The following is a 22,570-nucleotide window of genomic DNA, read 5'->3' as shown; positions in this document are numbered from 1 at the left end:
CCCACTCAGATTTTGATGATCTCCAAACCGATCCCCATTTAACCCAAATTATAGATTGGGGAAACACACTTAATTGCTTGTCCTTTTTCTCCCCCGCTTTTAGTTTAGGACAGAAGCTGAGAGTGTGTAGTCAGAAGGTTAATTTCTTGCTCATATTAAATGAGATGCTGTATTTCTGCCATCTTGTAGAATTCTCCCTTTCTACCCGTACTGTCTGCCTAAATTGGTCCAGTATATAGCAATCTCACTGATAAGAACTAAGCTGATGGGTTTCATTTTCATGTGATCTTAACACATCTGATTGATAAATGTATCTAACTAGCAAATCAGGATCTGGAGATGTCCATAGTGGGTGTTGGAATACTGGATCAGCAAAAGAGATCTCTGAACACACCCAGTATTCAGATAATTTCTAGGCCATCATCATCATCATCATCATCATTTTTTACACATTTTTATGACCTGAAGAGGGAAAGAACATCTGATTGTCCTGAGTGTAGTAGACATTCCTGGGGGGGAAGGTTCGGTCTGTTAATTTTGTGTACATCCAGTGTACTGTAATGCACTCAGTAATGTTATCACATGGAGGTGGGCATTCTGCCAGCCTTTTTCCTCAGTTCAGCGTGTCTGGCTTCTGCTTGCACCTCACATATGGGATGGTAGGCACGGAGAGATGCTGTTTTTCCCTGTTTGTTCTCTTTTATAAACAACCCCTCCCCCTAAATGTTAAGTTGCTGTTCTACACTGTTTTTCACCTCCCTTGTACTTGTGACATAGTTTTACATTTCATGAGGCAGATGGCCTATGGAGGCTCATTTTTTGCATGGATCTCTCGGGCCATTATTGTGGTTCAAGGAGTTATTATTCAGCTAGCCAGTCTGGAGGATGGGATGACCCTCCCCCCTGGAAGAGAACAGAAGACTCTGAATCCGGCCATGAGGCTGCTGAATGGAAGACAGCAACATTGCAGCTGACATTCATGGTTGGTGGTTGTACGGACAGCACATAGAGTGTAACAAGGACTGAAAGATTGTGGGGGGGGGGAGGAGGCTCTTTTAATCTCACTGTTAACATGTGGTACAGTGACAATAAAGTATTTATAATTTCTAATTGTTCAGCCCGAGGTAGAAACTATGCCAGTGAGAGGAATGCTACCTGCCCCCCCCCCCAAGAAAACTGGGAACAGATATCCTCTTTTTCTTCTTAGATTGCTAACTCACCTAATTGTGTTATCCTTGGCAAAGACTATACAAGTTGACTTTATCAAATAATTGAATACTAGGTGCAACCAGTAGTACAAAGTTATGCCCTGGGAGTACTGTGTATGTTAATGCTTGAACAAGATACATTTCTGCTGTGTCAATTTACGTTGAGGTCTCAATTTACAAAATTGTTGTGTGAATCATCGTGAAAGTACACATTGACCATGGGAGAATGCATACATACACGATTTACATGAATTATTCCTGGTTTTTATTTTATTTTATTTTAGCTGGGCACATATCCAAAACTTTGCCAGAATGAGTGGTAGTAATTAAAGTGGCATTCAGCAGCATCTGTTATATATGAATTTTTCTCACCTAATGTAGGTCCCATAGCTCTGCTATTAATTTATTTATTTCATGAAATGTATACAATGCTTGATTGTAAAAAACAAAAGCGAACAAAACCAAAACCTCAAAGCAGTTTACAAAAGATAAAACAGGAAAATCAAGGGGGGGGGATACAACCCTACGTTTAAACATACAGAAGTTAAAGTACTAGAATAGATTAAAATTACCTCAACTTTCTAATCATCTTTGTAGGCTTGTCTAATCAGAAATGTTTTTAGCAGGTACTGAAATGAGTGCACTGAAGGTGTCTGCTAAAATTTAGTTGAATGCACAATACAAGAAAACAGTGGGTATGAGTGCTTATAATTTTGCATTATGTTTTTAATTAAAACCTGGCCTGGTTGCTTTGTTTTTATACTTTTTAATTGTAATGCCCTGAAGGATTTTAAAATGGTACATGTTCATGCAAATATTTTCGTCTTTCTTCTTCTCCTAAATTTATTTTTCCACTTATTTTAACAAAGCTTCACTTTCAGTCTGGTTACAGGGGTGGCTGGCAGGAAGTGCATTGGCACTGTTGTTGGGCGAGCTTGACCATAGTACTAAAGGGGTCACGTGGCTGACTTTTCTATGGATTTCCTTGGTGCAACACAATTGTATTAGCAGGGATAATGCGTTTCTCAAAACACATGCAAATTGGTTAGAATTAGTGATGCCCCTGGAAGGCGGTCATTGTGCTTGGGATGGCTCCTCTCAATGGCTGTGCAGGCAGTCATTGCTTAGATGAGCTCATCTGTGGGGGTGTCAAGAGCATTGGAGCACTTTCACCAGAAGGCATTCACATGTCTAAATAGAACTTATATATGGCTAGGCAACAGTCAGCACTGCATAGGCTGGATATTGCTCTTCACTGACATTCTGAAGCCTTTGCTCATGCAAAAACCCAGAGATTGTACAACTGTGACCCTGCTTGGAAAGTGGCCAGTGGCTCAAGTCTTCTGTGTGAAGAGCAGGGGAAGCCTGGAGCCAAATGTAGCTCTCCAGCCTTCTTTGTCTGACCCTTAGGAATCTCCCCTGCCACACTTCCTTTCCCCATGCCGAGAGCCAGTGTGGTGTAGTGGTTAAGAGCAGTGGACTCGTAATCTGGGGAACTGGGTTCGCGTCTCCGCTCCTCCACATGCAGCTGCTGGGTGACCTTGGGCTAGTCACACTTCTCTGAAGTCTCTCAGCCCCACTCACCTCACAGAGTGTTTGTTGTGGGGGAGGAAGGGAAAGGAGAATGTTAGCCGCTTTGAGACTCCTTCGGGTAGTGAAAAGCGGGATATCAAATCCAAACTCTTCTTCTTCTTCTTCATCCCTTACCATCACTACTTTTCCTGAGTGGTTTTGCCTGGCTCAAATAGGGTAGTGCTTCTTTGTTGCCTGATTGGAGAGGGGTGTGCATGTATGTATATAAACTAGCCTGTTGCACAAAGGTAAAATTTACAGTTACAGGTGGGTAGCCGTGTTGGTCTGCCATAGTCAAAACAAAATAAAAAATTCTTTCCAGTAGCACCTTAGAGACCAACTAAGTTTGTTCTTGGTATGAGCTTTCGTGTGCATGCACACTTCTTCAGATTTACATTTGTTGTCTTATCCAGTGTTGCCTCTGGCTCCACCCACCACTGTCATGGCCCCTGGAAAGTTGCCCAGATGGGAATGTGGCCCTCAGGCTAAAGGTGCCCCACTCTTTTTTCTGTCTATATGAAGTAGCTATTTTAAAGTTTTGTTGGAGTTTTTAAAGTCCGCTTCTGTTCATGTTCAGTCTTATGTGGATAATAGCACCTGTTTCTTGATCTTCATCCACAGCAGGTTAGATAGCAATACCTGACCAACTGAAGATGTTTCATATACTTCAGACTTTTGTGATCTGCTTTGTTTTTTATTAGAACTATGAGAACCACCAACCAGGTTCAGGTGTAAAAGATGAGCACTTTTGAATTAAGGAATTCTGAGCTCAGAAGTTTGTTTTGAGTACCAAAATGGAACTGAGCACATAGTCCTTCCACGCACAAATCCAATCCTGATTTCTCCCCCACCCTCTGCCTATTCATTTCAGTGGTGGAGGTGATGAGCCATTTTGTTGTTGCCTCTGTTAAAAACCAGGAGTGGGAAATCTTTGCTGATCTACTCTTAAGTCACCAAGAGATTCTGTTCTATCTATGCCACATTCCTACTATAGAAGGGTAGGGAGAGCGAGACTACAGAACTTTGATTTATTGTGGACTCTGGAGGAAGAATGGAGCTTAATGGCAGCATTTATAAAACAAATTCCCCTTAGCCAGGCAAGCTTTTTTTAAGATGGATATGCTAAATTATAGGGAGGGTGTGTGTTTTAAAATAAATTGGCCTATTTTGTTCGTAGGCATATGATTTTTTTCCTGACCATTATGTTCTCTCTCTTTCTCTTAAACTGGGTACATTGAATGTAAATAACTCATCTGTCACCACTTCCTGTTGAAAAGCTATTATGCTTTAAGGGTTGTTGTAGCAGAGATCAGGTCCTACTTCAGAGGATGCAAAGGTGGGCTCACATCCCAAATGGCTAAGAGTGATCACTCTGAGATGTCTCTGCCACTTGGTTCAGATAGACTACCTGACGGGGGGGGGGGATAAGGAGGGGGAGTTTGATAGAAAGCGTCTATTTTTAAATTAAAGTCCCAGTGTAAACAGAATTAGCTTACCGGTATGCCAAAGAGGAACTTGATATGTGCGGGAGAAGAAACAAATGGGGTAGACAGGTCTGAATGACTAATAAAGGTAGGAGTTAATGGGACAAAACACAGTACATTAACTTTATTTCTCACACCAGTGTGGGTAACATTGAAAGAAAAATAGTCTTCCCTGAAAAGCACACATACAGATGAAGCCAGAGAACTATAGGAAGGATTTTTTTTGAAGAAGCAACAGAATCTTGTAGCGTGCGGGATGTATCACATTGCATGTTGGTGCATTCTGTTGCAAGGCCCTATATTACATAACAAAGTTTCCTTCACTTTGAGGAGACCCGGCCAGATGGGCGGGGTATAAATAATAAATTATTATTATTATTATTATTATTATTATTATTATTATTATTATTATTGGGGAAAGACATTCTACAGACTGGCTTAACAAGGAGAGCACCCTGCTTCCTTCTGCTGTCTGACATCTTGGGGATGTAACCGCTTTAACATCAGCTGGATACAAGACTCCTAACTGAAGAGTTTGGTGGTTTCCCATCCCTTTTTGGTTAGGGTACCCCTGTAGCATGTAATGATATCCTGCAGAACTCCTCGTATTCCTCCCTCCCAAAGTAAAACAAATAAGTAAATTGGTGGTAAGTAACCTAAATAAAATATACATTGCCTGTTTTGTTGTAACACTCACAAAGGCTGGTTTGAACTTTCAGCATTGAGAGGTTGAGGGTCACAAGAGGCATTATGTGACTGGACATGACCATGTACTACTCATGGAGTGGAGGTTGTTTATCAGTGGGAGAGGGGGAAATGGGGTTCTTGTTACAAAACTCCACAGAATCCCTAAGGGATATCTGTGGAACTGTGGTTGAAAAATGCTGTTGACATTCCCCTCTCTGTTTTTAACAAGCTTCTCATCTTTGGACCACAGCTCTTCTCCTGCTGTCTCCTGTGACTGGTGGCCACTTAGGAACTTTATGAGCTAGTTGGGAGGAATATATGAATGTATTATTTAAGCATTTTTGTTCCACCTTTCATGTGGTACCCCCGGGTGGCATTCCAAGGTATAAACATATTAAGCAATATAATACAGTAAAAATCATAAAAAATCCACACAACGATCAAACATATCAGTTATTTTGGGCAAAAGAAAACATGATACCATATACTGGAATAAAAGATCAGCAAAAGTTGGGGAGCAGAGGGATGTCTACATGAGGCACCAACATCGCAATAGAGTTGGCACCTGCCTTACTGAAGGGGGAAATTGTTCTATAGGGTGGGTGCCACCACAGAGAAGGCCTTCCTCTTGGTTACTGCCAAGTACACCTCTCTGAAGTCTGGCACAACCAAGAGGGCCACCTTAGCTAATCATAATGAATATGTCCCATTTTATTTAGGCCACTCACTTAGGAGTACCAGGATGTGCTGCAGATATTATTTTTTAAAGCAGTTTTGCCATCTAGTCTCTTGTTGAAAATCTCTCATTTGGGCTAATTGGACTTGGTAATCTGAAACGGGGAGGTGGGGGAGAAAATTATTTTCTTGATTTCCAACTAATGAAACCATCTATTAATATTATCTTTAAATCATTGTTAATTAAGCAAAATACAAGTTTAATGCTAGGAACAGGACTGCTTCACACTGTGAAACAGGCACTGGGTGGAAAATAGTTTTACAGTTGTACTTTCCAAAGTGGTGCTTTAGGCTTCTGCGTCTGCTGAAGTCAGAGAGCAAGTGAGCTGTGTGTTTGTTTTTGGATTAATAGTTGAGGTTCACTCATGTGGAAATAAAGCAGATTTAACTGTGACTAGAATTTGTCATTAAAAAGTCATTATGGAAGCCGACCAGTATAGTTCCTTCTCTTTTACCGTTAATGACAAAACAATCTCTCTCTTAAAAAAAAGAAGGAAAAGAGGAAAACACTATATTTTCACTTGGAAAATGGAAAATGGTGCAGAAGACATAATATAATTGAACTGTGGTGAAGTGAGTCAGTTTGGGAGATTTATTGATCAATAATGTAGACAATTACAGCTTGTTTATAAAAGGAAAAGCCCCTCCTTGGCCCTGGAAACAACACTGAGACTTTAATAATGATAACTCTGGCATCTAGTTTCAACCGATAAAAGTCAATTGGAAGATATAGGATTTCAATAAAATTATGACACTAGATAAACCTGCCCCAGGAACAAATTTTCCCCGGGTATCTGACTTTACTTAGATTTGTAACTTCAATTTTGTTTTCATTGATTGTGTGCCTGTGTGTGTGTGTGTGTGTGTGTGTTAGTGTTACAACTAATTAGAAAGTCACTGTCAAATAGCACAAGTCTTTGAAGTATTTAAATGCAAATCCAAGAATAGGGGCAAGATTCAGTTAAAAGTCTAGGTGACTGTGTTTGATAGGTAAAAAATTATAAAACAAACAAACAAACAAACAAATTCATGGCACTTTGTTACGGGGTGGGCTGGGGTGGGGAGTGTCAGGTATGTCACTTTAAAAAAGGATTTGGGAGCAATAGTTGATTTTTATAACTTACCTTACTGCTTCTCCTTTTGATAGAAAACACATGTAGGTGACTTGTAAAAGGGTCGTAGGTAAGTTGTAGAGCACCTGAATTTCACGCAGGTGGTCCCAGGCCAGTCCCTGGCACCTCTGCTTGAAAACCTGCAGAGCTGCTTCTAGTCAGTGTAGACAATTCTGAGTTAGATGCTGGCTTTTCAAAGAGTGCAAGGAGACGAGAGAAGGAGAACTTTCTTCTTCCAACCTCACCCAAACTGGAAGGGTCCAAGGGCTCCACATGCATGTTGCCAGCAAACTTTTGCGGGAGAGAAGAGCATCCAGCCAGGGCTAGGAGGTTGAAGGGAAATAAGTGCCTTCTTAATCCAAACTTGACACTCGTATTCACCCCATCCTGTTGGCTCTACATTGTTATTGAGGATGGTGTGGTCTGTGCTGTTCTACCTGCTGCATCAAGGGCCTGATGAATGGGGTGCTGTGCTGAAAGAGGTGCTGTCATGAAAAGGATGCTTGGAAAGGTGGCTAACCTGGTGCTTTGAGCCCTGCCTGCCCAAAGTGTGTGTGTGTGTTTAAAATATTTTATTGGTTTATTTAGAATAATTTAGAAACTTCCTAATCAAATATGCCATAAGCAGTGCACATGAAACTAAAACAATTATAAATATAGAAATATTTAAATATAGAAATAAGATTAGCATTAAAAAATAAATAAAACACCAGGATTACCGTATTTTTTCACTCCATAAGACGCACCTGAACATAAGACACACCTAGTTTTTAGAGGAGGAAAGGGGGAAAGCTCTGTTGTTGTTTTTGAGGATCAGCTGAAAGTGGTGCAGCTTTTTTTGCAAAGGGAAAAGCCCTGCTTTTTTGAGGATCAGCTGAAAGTGGTGCAGCTTTTTTTGCAAAGAGGAATTTTATGGGGTCCAACTCAGTTCTGCAGCTTCTAGTCCTACAGCCATTTCTACAGTTTCCAGACAGATAATCTAATCAGCCAGTCGCATGTCGCTGGGGAAACAAACAGCATTCAACAATGGAGGCCTGGGCAAGGGGGCGGGGCTGAAAGGGAGCGTTATCTCTCTCCCAATCACTTGCTGAACAGCTGTTCAGCTGCTTCCTTTCAACACCCCCTTCTCTCTTGGTAAAAAAAAGAGCACGATCTGCTTTTGGTCCCAATGCAATTCAGCTCCAGGGACCATGCATTCGCGCCATAAGACGCACAGACATTTCCCCATACTTTTTAGGAGGGAAAAAGTGCGTCTTATGGAGCGAAAAATATGATATATATACCATATTTTTCTATCTGTAAGACACTCCCATGTATAAGATGTCCCCTATTTTGGGGACTCTGATTTAAGGAAATGGGGGGAGATGGCCCCCATGTATAAGGTGCCCCCCAAATATTGGACATTATTTTTTAGGGAAAAAACCTAGTCTTATACACGGAAAAATATGGTAATTTTTGTAGATGTCTTGATAGGCTTACTGAAACAGAAAAGCTTTAACAGGCATCTGGAACAGCATAATGAGGGTCTCTGTCTAATATCAGTAAGCAAGGCACAGGTGTTCCCACACTGGAAGATTGACTTCCCACAGATGGTGCTTACAAGAGTTCAAGTTCTACAGACTGAAGCAATTTTCTTAAGGTTACCTGGTCCCAAGGTGATAAGGGCTTTATATACAAATAATAAGAGATTTAGCAAATCAGTAGCCAGAGGTAGAACTGAGGAGTTGCACCACAGCTTTCTATGTAGCTTTTGGGCCAACAGCAGGGGAAGCTCCATGTGGAATGTATTGCAGTAATACAATCTTGACGTTATGAACACCTGGACTTACATAAGACCAAAGGCTTGTCTAGTCCACCATTTTTTCTCACAGTGACCAAGCGAATTGGAAACCTGTAAGCAGGGCATAAGCACACCGACACCCTTTCCGTGCTTTTATTTTAGGGTGTCACCTTCTGGTTAATTGCAGCAATCCATAGGGACCATTTTTTTCCAGAATCCCAATGTTGATCTGGCTGCTAAGAGACATCTAGAGAAGCAGTTTATGGACTGCTAGTTTGAGAGAGCTGGTCAGATTTTGTGGGGCTGCAGCACTAGCTAGCGTGGAATTGTACCTCAACAACACTTGAAAGTTGCTGATATGCCTGGAAGTGAAAGGAAAGTCCAATGCTGTAAAGAAAAGTATTGCATAGGAACCTGGAATGTAAGAACCATGAACCTTGGAAAGCTGGATGTGGTAAAAAATGAGATGGCAAGAATAAACATTGACATCCTAGGCATCAGTGAACTAAAATGGACAGGAATGGGCGAATTCAGTTCGGATGACTATCATATCTACTACTGTGGGCAGGAATCCCGTAAAAGAAATGGAGTGGCCCTCATAGTCAACAAAAGAGTGGCGAAAGCTGTACTGGGATGCAATTTCAAAAATGATAGAATGATCTCGATACGAATCCAAGGCAGACCTTTTAACATCACAGTAATCCAAGTTTATGCACCAACTACCAGTGCTGAAGAAACTGAAATTGACCAATTCTATGAAGACTTACAACACCTTATAGAAATGACACCAAAGAAGGATGTTCTTCTCATTATAGGGGATTGGAATGCTAAAGTAGGGAGTCAAGAGATAAAAGGAACAACTGGCAAGTTTGGCCTTGGAGTTCAAAATGAAGCAGGGCAAAGGCTAATAGAGTTCTGTCAAGAGAACAAGCTGGTCATCACAAACACTCTTTTCCAACAACACAAGAGACGACTCTACACATGGACATCACCAGATGGGCAACATCGAAATCAGATTGATTATATTCTCTGCAGCCAAAGATGGAGAAGCTCTATACACTCAGCAAAAACAAGACCTGGAGCTGACTGTGGCTCAGATCACCAGCTTCTTATAGCAAAATTCCAGCTTAAACTGAAGAAAGTAGGAAAAACCACTGGGCCAGTAAGATTCAATCTAAATCAAATCCCTTATGAATACACAGTTGAAGTGAAGAACAGGTTTAAGGATTTAGATTTGGTGGATAGAATGCCTGAAAAACTGTGGATGGAGGCTCGTAACATTATACAGGAGACAGCAACGAAAACCATCCCAATGAAAAAGAAATGCAAGAAAGCAAAGTGGCTGTCCAATGAGGCCTTACAAATAGCGGGGGAGAGAAGGCAAGCAAAATGCGAGGGAGATCGTGAAAGATACAGGAAATTGAATGCAGATTTCCAAAGAATAGCAAGGAGAGACAAGAGGGCCTTTCTAAACGAGCAATGCAAAGAAATAGAGGAAAATAACAGAATGGGGAAAACCAGAGATTTGTTCAAGAAAATTGGAGATATGAAAGGAAGATTTCGTACAAAGATTACCACAATTAAGGACAAAAGTGGAAAGGACCTAACAGAAGCAGAAGACATCAAGAAGAGGTGGCAAGAATACACAGAGGAATTATACCAGAAAGATATGGAGGTCTCATACACCCCAGGTAATGTGGTTGCTGACCTTGAGCCAGACATCCTGGAGAGTGAAGTCAAATGGGCCTTAGAAAGCCTGGCTAACAACAAGGCCAGTGGAAGTGATGATATTCCAGCTGAACTAATTAAAATTTTAAAAGATGATGCTGTTAAGGTGCTACACTCAATATGCCAGCAAGTTTGGAAAACTCAACAGTGGCCAGAGGATTGGAGAAGATCAGTCTACATCCCAATCCCAAAGAAGGGCAGTGCCAAAGAATGCTCCAACTACCGCACAATTGCACTCATTTCACACGCTAGCAAGGTTATGCTTAAAATTCTACAAGGCAGGCTTAAGCAGTATGTGGACCGAGAACTCCCAGAAGTGCAAGCTGGATTTCGAAGGGGCAGAGGAACCAGAGACCAAATTGCAAACATGCGCTGGATTATGGAGAAAGCTAGAGAGTTCCAGAAAAACATCTACTTCTGCTTCATTGACTACACAAAAGCATTTGACTGTGTCGACCACAACAAACTATGGCAAGTTCTTAAAGAAATGGGAGTGCCGGATCACCTCATTTGTCTCCTGAGAAATCTCTATGTGGGACAAGAAGCTACAGTTAGAACTGGATATGGAACAACTGATTGGTTCAAAATTGGGAAAGGAGTACGACAAGGCTGTATATTGTCTCCCTGCTTATTTAATTTATATGCAGAATTCATCATGCGAAAGGGTGGACTGGATGAATCCCAAACCGGAATTAAGATTGCCGGAAAAAATATCAACAACCTCAGATATGCTGATGACACTACCTTGATGGCAGAAAGTGAGGAGGAATTAAAGAACCTTTTAATGAGGGTGAAAGAGGAGAGCGCAAAATATGGTCTGAAGCTCAACATCAAAAAAACTAAGATCATGGCCACTGGTCCCATCACCTCCTGGCAAATAGAAGGGGAAGAAATGGAGGCAGTGAGATATTTCACTTTTTTGGGTTCCACGATCACTGCAGATGGTGACAGCAGTCACGAAATTAGAAGACGCCTGCTTCTTGGGAGAAAAGCAATGACAAACCTAGACAGCATCTTAAAAAGCAAAGACATCACCTTGCCGACAAAGGTCCGTATAGTTAAAGCTATGGTTTTCCCAGTAGTAATGTACGGAAGTGAGAGCTGGACCATCAAGAAGGCTGATCGCCGAAGAATTGATGCTTTTGAATTATGGTGCTGGAGGAGACTCTTGAGAGTCCCATGGACTGCAAGAAGATCAAACCTATCCATTCTGTAGGAAATCAGCCCTGAGTGCTCACTAGAAGGACAGATCCTGAAGTTGAGGCTCCAGTACTTTGGCCACCTCATGAGAAGAGAAGACTCCCTAGAAAAGACCCTGATGTTGGGAAAGATGCAGGGCACAAGGAGAAGGGGACGACAGAGGATGAGATGGTTGGACAGTGTTCTCGAAGCTACTAACATGAGTTTGGCCAAACTGCGAGAGGCAGTGGAAAATAGGCGTGCCTGGCGTGCTCTGGTCCATGGGGTCACGAAGAGTCGGACACGACTGAACGACTGAACAACAACAACAACAACACTTGAACATTTCTATAAAATCTGAAGTTAGCCAAGATACATTACACCATGAATGATAGCCCTTTTATTTATTTGACAGCTTATAATAAAGGCTTGTCAATTCCTCCAAGTGTCTGTAAACGGGCTATCAAGTATTTGATTTAAAAAAAAAATATTTTGAATATATGCCTGAAGCCTGCAGGCTTGAGATCATATGGTATAATCAGGAGTTGGTAGGTGCCCACACTAAGCAGGCCATGTTGAACTGCCTTTCCTATGCATAGCTTCCTTTTTGCCAACACTTTGAAGCAAAAGGAGTAGCTGGTGATGCCGTTTCATTTAGTCCACTGTGAAAGCCGTCTCCTTTCCTGTCCTCCTTCATTAACTCAGTTTCTCTAGCCCGAAGCTGTTCTTTGGTTCCACTGATGAGCCATCTCCAGCATTTCCAGCTTGACCTTTCCATACCAAGAGTGTTTTGAACACATCAGCAACATTTCTAGCAGGTATTCCCACCTTGCTTTTCGCACCGCCTCGAGTTTATATGCTCTTCTTCAGCCTTTCTCAGACACCAGGTTATTAAGCACCTGACATTTTGACAGCCAAGTTGGAGGCGCCCCAGAATCCATATGCTAAAGTGTGTGTGCAGGGTTATATGCTGGCCTCATAAGTACTATTTCTGAAGTGCAACTCTTTCTTTTTGGGGGGGGGGCAGCAGTTCCTTTTGTCTTGTATAGACAAAATACATCAACAAGTTCTCCTGTGAAGCTTCCCCCCCCCCCAGGAGGTTTATGGGCAACGTTTTCCAGTGCTGCTCAGTTAGCAAGCATTGACATATTTATATCAACAATCTATAGGACTATAGTGAGAGGAGATAGTTTAGATAATAAAAATCTTTCCTGGAATTTAGCAGTGTATCCATTTATTTTACTGCAGCCAGTGAGCGCTAGGGGTCAATCACAACTTCCTGCCACGTGCACCTGGAGTTGTGAGGATACCCTGTTAATAAGTGTTAATTTGAGAGTGGGTACAACCAGTGAATCAGCTAAATCTGTAAGGTGAAAGCACTCCAGACAAATGATTAAATAAGCTCTGAGTCTGCAAAAATCTCTGTTGTTGTGTGTGTGTACTATGAAATTGTGAGTTGGATGACTTAGTACTCACAGTTAGTCTGTATCATCAGATACAGCCTCACTGGATGCTGTGCAGGAGTTCATTTTAGCTTTTGTTTTTAGAGTAGCATGCTGCTGCTTTTCTGGGCAGTGATAGTCACATAGGCCAAATAGTTTTCAAGAAGCTATTTCTGTTTGAGCTCTGAACCTTTTTCTACTGTCACTATGTATTTGTAGCATGGAAGAGGTTGTCCGCATATCCCTCTGCAATCTCCATGCTTCTCTAGCTAAACAGTTTATTTAATGCAAATGTGTTCCCCTATTTCAATATATTTGTTTAATTATAATTGTTAATACTGGTGGGAATGGAATGCAACAGAACTGAAAATGGCCTAGTCTCCAAGGAGGAACGGGAATGAATTATACCAGCTTCAATGCAGCCTGAATTTATTAATTAAATTTGTATATTGTCCTTCATCCAAAGATCACAGGGTGGTTTACAACATAAAAATAATGAATGGAAGTTATAAAAAGCTAATTGTATTTGTTTTCCTTTTTGTCCATTTCAACAGGCACGTGATGGAATGAGAGGAATTCTGGATTCCTATGACAGTGAGTTGAACCCATCAGAACACACTCCTCAGCTGAACTTGCGTGTGCGGGAGGCAGAGGACACGGTACAAAAAATGCAAGCGCACTGTGGTGAAATGGAGGTAATGTGGAGTCACCATATTCAGTTGCTCTTTCTGCATCAGTTCTCCATCTGTAAAGGGAAAGGATAGTGACCTACCTCACAGGGTGGTTGTGTCCATCAATGACTGACAGCAATAAGGCTCCAGCATGTGGATTGGGAGCATGCCAATGAATACCAGTTGCTGGAAACTAAATGTAAAGGAGGGCTGTTGCTTTCATGCTCTTCTACTAGAGGCACTGTCCTGGCTGCTGCCTCAAAACACACAAGCAGAGTTTCTTATATATAAGGTAGAAAGAGATCCTTATTCAAGGAATTAATGGGATAGACTCAGCAGCACACACAAGGCTCAAGACGGCGCAAGATGTTAATAACTGGATGGAAGTGACAAAGGTATCCCAACAAGTTTCCATGCCCAGCCCAACAAGCTTTTAAAGACTATGTGTGGTGCACTCCCTTGCAAGGAATATCAGGATGGCAGATGTGCTGTCTTTCAGGGTGGGTGGGTCTGCTCCCTTGCATGAAGGTGGTGCCTGTTTCTGGGTGACAAGATTGCACCCTCATATTTTGGATCCTATCCACTCCAGTTCTATTTCCCCACTCAGCTGCTCAAAGCGCCCCACAGCCCAAACTCTCCACAGGGGCTCTGCTCTGCTGGAAAGTTGGGGAGGAGAAATGGAATCTTTGTAAGGAGAGAGGGGATCCTGCCTCCTCCATTTCAGGTTCCCATCATTCAGCGCACCCACTTTCCTCCTCCTCCTCCTCCTCCTATGTCAGAGCTTGCCAACTCAAGCTGGATCCCAACAATGCGGTGAGGCTCTTGACAGGCATCTGCTTGACCATTATGGGAAGCATGGGTCTTTGATTTGATCCAGGTGGGTTCTTTTGTTCTGAACATTTAAAATAATAATTGGAAAAAATGTGAAAACATTTAAAGCTGGTATGCATAAGATATATAGTAGAAATTTGCCAAAAACAGATCAATATATTTTGTAGAAGGACTGGAGAAAGGTAGATATATCTATCAGTGTGCTCTACTCGTTCTGTAGTTATGAGTCTATACAATGATTTATTTTGAATAGAAGCAAATTAGCAAAGGTTTTACTCAGTCCTCTGGGGGCGGGGGCAGGGAGATGAATCAGTGCAGTTTCAGTTTCTGCTTTGAAGATTGCCTTTTAAAGAAACTTATCATAGATTTCCCCTGCAGTGCATACTTTATTTAGTTTTTCATAGTTATTCAACTGTTACTTCTTGGGGTGGCTTTAATACCTCTATTCATTCAATCTTGGTAAGGTGAATTGAATGTTAGGCTTCCAGGTTTCATTGTTAGCCTTCCACATTTCACACCTTTTTGCTTATGGGAAAATCTCCTTTTCTGTCTTCTTTGTTTTGTTACTGGTCTGTTCAGTCTTTTCTGAAGGAAGCACGTGGAGAAAAATATTTTTTAAAAATAAGAAATGGTTTAAAAAATTCAATTGAATCTAGCAGCTGCTCTGTTAGACAGAACAATTCCAGATGATAATGAGCTGCTGGTTGCTGATACAATATAGTGATGATGGTGGGGGAACTGTGTGGGAGCAGTAGGGAGTCTGGGCATTTGTTCCCAACATCCAGTATCCAGCAAACGGAAAACTCAGATTTACCTATAGGGTGTGCTGTAACACAGACAACAGAAATCTCAAACAGATGATTTCCCCAAATGTCATATTTACTCTTTTGCCTTAGTTCAGCTACCCTCTTACCTAACTTTGACTCATTCTAAGCCCATTGATTTCCCTTCAAGCCTTTTTTGAGCAAATGTTTCATTGAATACAATTGCTGCCTTTCATACTTATTTGTCTTCCTTTCTGTCACTTTTTCCAAATTTATGTTCAAATAAATGAAGATTTCATTTGCTCCCTGATTTATTTTTCTACCTTTGTATAAAAAATCTTGTTCTCTACATAATGTGATGCTGTGAGTTTCCTTGAGGAAGTAGGTGAAACCATATTCATTTAAGTTGGTGTGGGAACATGTGGCGCTCCATATGTTGTTGGACTGCAACTCCCATTGTCCCTGACTAATGGCCACATTGGCTGTGGCTGATAGTTGGAGTTCAATAACATATGGAGGGGTGCAGGCTCCCCATTCCAAATTTAAGTACTGTAATTTAGATATTTTCAAATATAAAAGCTAACAGACACACCAGCTTCCCAATAGATGTTATCCTCCTGATGGAGATTTCATGATGCTTCACCTTTGTGCAAATGGAGCCCTGGACCTAAGGATTTAATGAACAAGGGGTTATGCCAGCCTGGTAAGCCAGGGCACCTGTGATGATATTGGTTGTATTTGTGCTCCATTGACACTGTGTATGCTCTTCACAAGCAAGCTTTACTCCTTGATGTAAGTTCGTGACAATTGTTTTGAGAGAGCACTGTTAAATTTAGGCTTGGGAAGGTTAGCACCAGCAACACAGCGTCATAAATGTAACTCCATTAATAGTCTTTTCATTACAACACATTTGGCTCGGCAGGAAACATTAATGAAGAGAGATTTGCCAGGGAGACTCATGCTGACACCTTCAATAGCCCACAACATCCTTTTATATTGAGAGATTTATACTATCTAGGAGCTCCATATGCACTCTAATCAGTTATACAGGCCCAGCAGTTTTCACACATCAAATACCATATGTTCTAGTTTTGTTCTCTCATTTTTTAGGGGGGGGGGTTCGAGTGTCCTGAAAACTTACCAGCCAAGTATTCTCCCCCCTTTCCAGCCCCTAATAGCTGTGGCACATCTGCTGCTCCTGGCATCTGGGCACTGCCAGTGCTTGCAGTAATCACAATAAAATAGATCTCCGCAAAGTGTTAAGCCTCTTCTCCTCTTGGTATTCAGAATTTACACATGGAGATGATAAAGTATTTATCTGGGCAGTTTACAGCTTTTTTTCACATTAGGAGCCTGCCTGCCAGTCATTGCCGAACACATTTGCAGCACCTTGTTTCTCCTTGTCCTCCTCCTGTTATTTCCTGCCCTTCCTCCCAAAGGAGCCATTTTTCTTTTCTCAGATTTCTTCTCAGGCAAATCTTGGTATATAAATAAAATTCCATGCAGCCTATCCTTTCATTGTATGAACCATAATGGGGGACTCATCCATTCATTGCAGGTATTCATTAGTTGCTTTTCAGGGCTAAGCCCTCACAAACCAACGTATAAGGAGAAATAAAACATAGAAACTGTGGTAGAGTGTGAAGCATTGAGTGGACACAGACAAATAGTAGCAATACAGATACAGATCAGCAAAGTTCAGGTGTTCTCGTCTGAAATAAAACACATAAAAAGCAGATACCATACATATATGAAACAGATTTCTGAGAGTGTCCTTATGCTTGAGCAGCCTCTATCTAGAAAGGTTTGATTATTCAGTTATTCTTAACATATTTAATTGTTACAGGTTTAATTTAATTGTTACAGGTTTAATTGTATTATACAAAGCTGTGGTGGTTTGTATAAATGTGGGAAGCTGCATGGTTTCCCCTGCCCCTTTTAAACAATAGAACCTAAACAGTGGTGCAGCTTAGCGTAGTTCTCCTTGAAAGCAATTCCAAATTTTAAGTGTCCTGGGCCTGGCCTATATTCTGCACAGCTAAGATTCACAAGGTTGTGAGAGAGTGAGGTCCTAAAAGTAGATCACAATACTCAAACATGTTTATATGGGAGGAGGCTGTACTGGAGATGCTCTGGTCCCAAGTTGCTTGGGTGGTAAAGATCAAAATCAGCACCCTGAAGAATCAAATAGGCACTATAAAATGAGAGTAATCGAAGGTTCTCTAGAAAGAACTAGATGCAAAATTATAAGATGGGGGACAACTGGCTTACTAGCAGTACATGTGAAAAGGATCTAGGGATCTTTGTGAACCACAAGCTTAACATGAGTCAACAGTGATGCAGCAGCCAGAAAAAGGTAATGCTACTCTAGGCTGCATCAACAGAAGCATACTGTCCAAATCAAGTATTGTTGTTGTTCAGTCCGACTCTCCATGACCCCATGGACCAGAGCACGCCAGGCACGCCTATCTTTCACTGCCTCTCGCAGTTTGGCCAAACTCATGCTAGTCGCTTCGAGAACACTTTCCAACCATCTCATCCTCTGTCGTCCCCTTCTCCTTGTGCCCTCCATCTTTCCCAATATCAGGGTCTTTTCTAGAGAGTCTTCTCTTTTCATGAGGTGGCCAAAGTACTGGAGCCTCAACTTCAGGATCTGTCGTTCCAGTGAGCACTCAGGGCTGATTTCTTTAAGGATGGATAAGTTTGATATTTTTGCAGTCCATGGGACTCTCAATAGTCTCCTCCAGCACCATAATTCAAAAGCATCAATTCTTCGCCGATCAGTCTTCTTTATGGTCCAGCTCTCATTTCCATACATTACTACTGGGAAATCCATAGCTTTAACTATACGGACCTTTGTTGGCAAGGTGATGTCTTTGCTTTTTAAGATGCTGTCTAGGTTTGTCATTGCTTTCCTCCCAAGAAGCAGGAGTCTTTTAATTTCATGACTGCTGTCACCATCGGCAGTGATCATGGAACCCAAGAAAGTAAAATCTCTCACTGCCTCCATTTCTTCCCCTTCTATTTGCCAGGAGGTGATGGGACCAGTGGCCATGATCTTAGTTTTTTTGATGTTGAGCTTCAGACCATATTTTGCGCTCTCCTCTTTCACCCTCATTAAAAGGTTCTTTAATTCCTCCTCACTTTCTGCCATCAAGGTTGTGTCATCAGCATATCTGAGGTTGTTGATATTTCTTCCAGCAATCTTAATTCCGGCTTGGGATTCATCCAGTCCAGCCTTTCGCATGATGAATTCTGCATATAAGTTAAATAAGCAGGGAGACAATATACAGCCTTGTCATACTTTTTTCCCAATTTTGAACCAATCAGTTGTTCCATATCCAGTTCTAACTGTAGCTTCTTGTCCCACATAGGGATTTCTCAGTCAGCTCCAGGTCTTGTTTTTGCTGACTGTATAGAGCTTTTCCATCTTTGGCTGCAGAGAATATAATCAATCTGATTTCGATGCTGCCCATCTGGTGATGTCCATGTGTAGAGTCGTCTCTTATGTTGTTGGAAAAGAGTGTTTGTGATGACCAGCTTGTTCTCTTGACAGAACTCTATTAGCCTTTACCCTGCTTCGTTTTGAACTCCAAGGCCAAACTTGCCAGTTGTTCCTTTTATCTCTTGACTCCCTACTTTAGCATTCTAATCCCCTATAATGAGAAGAACATCCTTCTTTGGTGTCATTTCTATAAGGTGTTGTAAGTCTTCATAGAATTGGTCAATTTCAGTTTCTTCAGCACCAGTAGTTGGTGCATAAACTTGGATTACTTTGATGTTAAAAGGTCTGCCTTGCATTCGTATCGCGATCAAGTATTAGTACCACTCTATTCTGCCTTGGTCAGACCACACCTGGAATACTGTGTCCAATTCTGGGCACCACAATTTAAGAAGGATGTTGATGACCAAGGTGATCAAGGGTCTGGGAACCAAGCCTTATGAGGAATGGTTGCAGGAGCTGGGTATGTTTAGCCTGGAAAAGAGGTGATTGAGAGGAAATATGATAGTCATCTTCCAATATCTGAAGGGCTTTCCCATGGAAGAAGGAACAAACTTGTTTTCTCCTGTTCCAGAAGCAAGGACCCAAACCCATGGCTTCAAGTTACAAGAAAGGAGATTCCAACTAAACATCAGGAAGAGCTTCCTGATGGTAAGAGCCCTTCAACAGTGGAACAGACTCCCTTGGGAGGTTGTGGACTCTCCTTCCTTGGAGGTTTTTCAGCAGAGATTGGATGGCCATCTGTCATGGGTGCTTTAGCTGAGATTCCTGCATGGCAGGGGGTTGGACTAGATGACCCTTGGTATACCTTCCAGCTCTTCCAACCAGAGTCTAGTAGTTCCAGTTGAAACCCAGGCAGCTACATTTTAGGCCAGCATAAGTTTTTTAGCTGTCTTCAGTGGCAGCACTGCTTAAACTGAACCTGTCCCTGCCATTCTTTGCTACTTTCAGACTTCTTTGCTCACCCAGCAACTGATTTGGCAACAGTACATTTGCCATGTGTGATGCTTCAGCAGGGCCTCTGGCTAATTTAAACAAATGGTTATCTAGAAGAGGGTTTTAATGTGTATTTCCCCTCCACCCCCCTTTTCATCCTCCCTAGTGGTTTTGTTCTCAGGGGATCCTCTTGCTGGGATTAAAAGTCTCTCAGAAATGATTGTCTTAACTGCCTTTCCTATGGGTTATTTGACTTTAAGACTAAATAACAGCACTTACTTGTGTTGCACTTCTTACCATCCCTTCTCAAACCCCCTTTGGTGCCTCTTTTGAAATGTTAAACGTGTCCCCTGCTTAAAGTGGTCTTGTCAGCAATAACAGTGGTGCATGTCAGCATTTGTAGAAGTTTTTTTTTACTCTCTCTCTCCCCCCCACCCCAACCTGAGAGTTCGGCTCAACTCCTTAAGTCTACCTGACTGTGGGAGACTAGCAGATGATAACAGAGCCTGGCTTCTATAGAGGATTTAAAATTGGGTTCTTTTCCAAGGAAGGCTTGGAAGGAGGAGATAACTAATGTTCATTTACTATTCATTCACATTTTGTCACAAGGGGAGACGCAATTTCAGTGTGGAGGCTGAGTGCTTGAATGTGGCTGTGTTGGAGAGTGTTCCCATCTGTATCTGGTGATAGACTACTGACAATATAGATGCTTTTCCATAAGGGAGGTAGGAGGCTTATTTGTCATGACTGCAAGCCTTCAGCTGGTCCCCACGAGATGGCAGCAAAGAAAGACTTCTCACTGAGAGAGATGCTTTTTCATCTTGCACAACTTGTACCTAGTTATAAATAGGTAGGTGTATGAGAATTCTATGGGATGCAAATAGTCTTGTAACCAGAAGGCTCTTTTCCATGTTACGCATTAGAGCAGAGTTGGTCAGTTGGCTTCAGCTTGTGGGGCTAAATGTTACCCAGCCAAACTTTTCAGGGGTTCTTCTCTACCTGACCGAAGTGTTGACATTTCTCTACTGCCCTGAGCACTTTGGCTAGGGAGGATTCTGGGTTTTTATTTTTTATTTTTTGTTTTGTTTTTAAATGGAATTAGCTGGCCTCCCTCAATCCCACAAGCATATCACACATGAAAATAGGACAGCCTTGTAACACCTTGTTTTCATGCCAAGGACTGCTTCCCAAGTCTTCTCTCTTCCTTATTACACATTGGTGAAAGTTCTACTGCATCTGCTGTGTGCTGTATTACATTTACTCTGCAACAGCCTTCCACTGATTTAAAAGGGTGTGATTATCCTTTTGGTTAAAAAATGCAAAATGTACTTAACAGCTGTAGTGAATTAAACTGTATCTGTGCAATGAACACAGTATCTTTGTACATAAGAGCAAAAATGCATTACATTTCATCCCTTTCTCAGATAGTTAACCTCCAGAAACCCCAGGGAGGCAGTTGAACCCTGAATAATGGCAACTCTAGCATCACTAGTGTAAAAAAATCAATCTTTAACGTGGCAGCATCTACACTTTGGAACTCCCTCCCTGCTGACATCAGGCAGGGACCTTTGCTGCAGTCTTTTTAGGTGCCTGCTTCAAACATTTTTGTTTAGACAAGCCTATCCAGACATGTAGATGTTAACATGTTTTTATCTTTTGCTGTTAAAATTAATCTTTTAAATGTTTTGGTGTAGTGGTTAGGAGCGGCAGACTCGTAATTTGGGGAACCGGGTTCGTGTCTGCACTCCTCCACATGCAGCTGCTGGGTGACCTTGGGCTAGTCACACTTCTCTGAAGTCTCTCAGCCCCACTCACCTCACAGAGTGTTTGTTGTGGGGGAGGAAGGGAAAGGAGAATGTTAGCCGCTTTGAGACTCCTTCGGGTAGTGAAAAGCGGGATATCAAATCCAAACTCTTCTTCTTCTTCTTCTACTTGTTTCTGATTTTTATTTATAATGTTAATATTTCTTTTAAGCCGCTTAGAGAATTTGCTACATAAAAATCTTGTTAAAATAAAACAAAAAACAAAAAACTCAAGCTAACAACACTTTTGCAGGAAGGACATGCTCCCCCAAAATAGGGACAACAATTTATTGGGAGAGTGACCAGAAGGACAAGGGCCTGGGGCGGGGGGCGGCGGCGGCGAGGGCTGGCTCTGTTTTGTGAGTGTTGCCTGATATTTTGTTGGCCTTTCTCAGTCTTCTCCCTTCCCCCGAAACACTCTGTTTTGGGGTTACACTGCCTACCACTGGTGGGGATACCTCTAGCTGTAGTGACCGCCTGCTTGCTGATTAACCAAGTGCATTGGGGTGCTCATTGCAGAGGTGGATTTAGGGGAGCACAACCAGTTCAGTCGCACTGGAATGTTGATTGGAAGGCAAGAGGTGTGTCTGTGTCCGTGTCTGTGTGTGAATTTTGTCGCGCAAGGTGCCACTGAAATTCAAGACCCTAAGGCAGGGGTTAGCAAACTTTTTCAGTAGGTGGCCGATCCACTGTCCCTCAGACCTTGTTGGGTGCTGGACTATATTTGGGAAAAAATAAATGAACTGAATTCCTATGCCCCACAAATAACCCAAAGATACACATTTTAAATAAAAGCACACATTCTACTCATGTAAAAACACGCTGATTCCTGGACCATCCACGGGCCAGATTTAGAAGGCGATTGGGCCGGATCCGCCCCCCGGGCCTTAGTTTGCCTACCCATGCCATATGGCAGCGGTGTCCAAACTTTTACCAAAGAGGGCCAGATTTGATGAAGTGAAGGGCTGTAAGGGCCGACCAAAGTGGCCAACGTTTTTTTAGGATTGAAGTTGTTGAGCTTTTTTTACCCCAGAAAATAATCTGCCACAGGGCCCGGATTAAACAACCGGCAGGCCAGATTAAGCTCCCGAAACGGACTTTGGACATGCCTGACCTAAGGTCTACCCCTGCTCCTTG

The 22,570-nt window shown here is 42.0% G+C and overlaps 1 protein-coding gene across 1 annotated transcript in view; it reads left to right on the top strand.

The window, feature by feature from the left end:
* The window catches only part of MAD1L1 (mitotic arrest deficient 1 like 1), a 454,057-nt gene that overhangs the window by 159,516 nt on the left and 271,971 nt on the right, over nucleotides 1–22,570 (top strand). Inside the window, exon 12 of the mRNA XM_033166736.1 lies at nucleotides 13,482–13,622. Coding sequence (XP_033022627.1) covers nucleotides 13,482–13,622 — 141 coding nt within the window. The remainder of the gene's footprint in view (nucleotides 1–13,481; nucleotides 13,623–22,570) is intronic.

The sequence above is a fragment of the Lacerta agilis genome, chromosome 13 (genome assembly GCF_009819535.1).
Source record: "Lacerta agilis isolate rLacAgi1 chromosome 13, rLacAgi1.pri, whole genome shotgun sequence".
NCBI lineage: Eukaryota > Metazoa > Chordata > Lepidosauria > Squamata > Lacertidae > Lacerta > Lacerta agilis.
The sequence above is the reverse complement of the archived record's forward strand: the minus strand, read 5'-3'. Positions and strand labels throughout refer to the sequence as shown.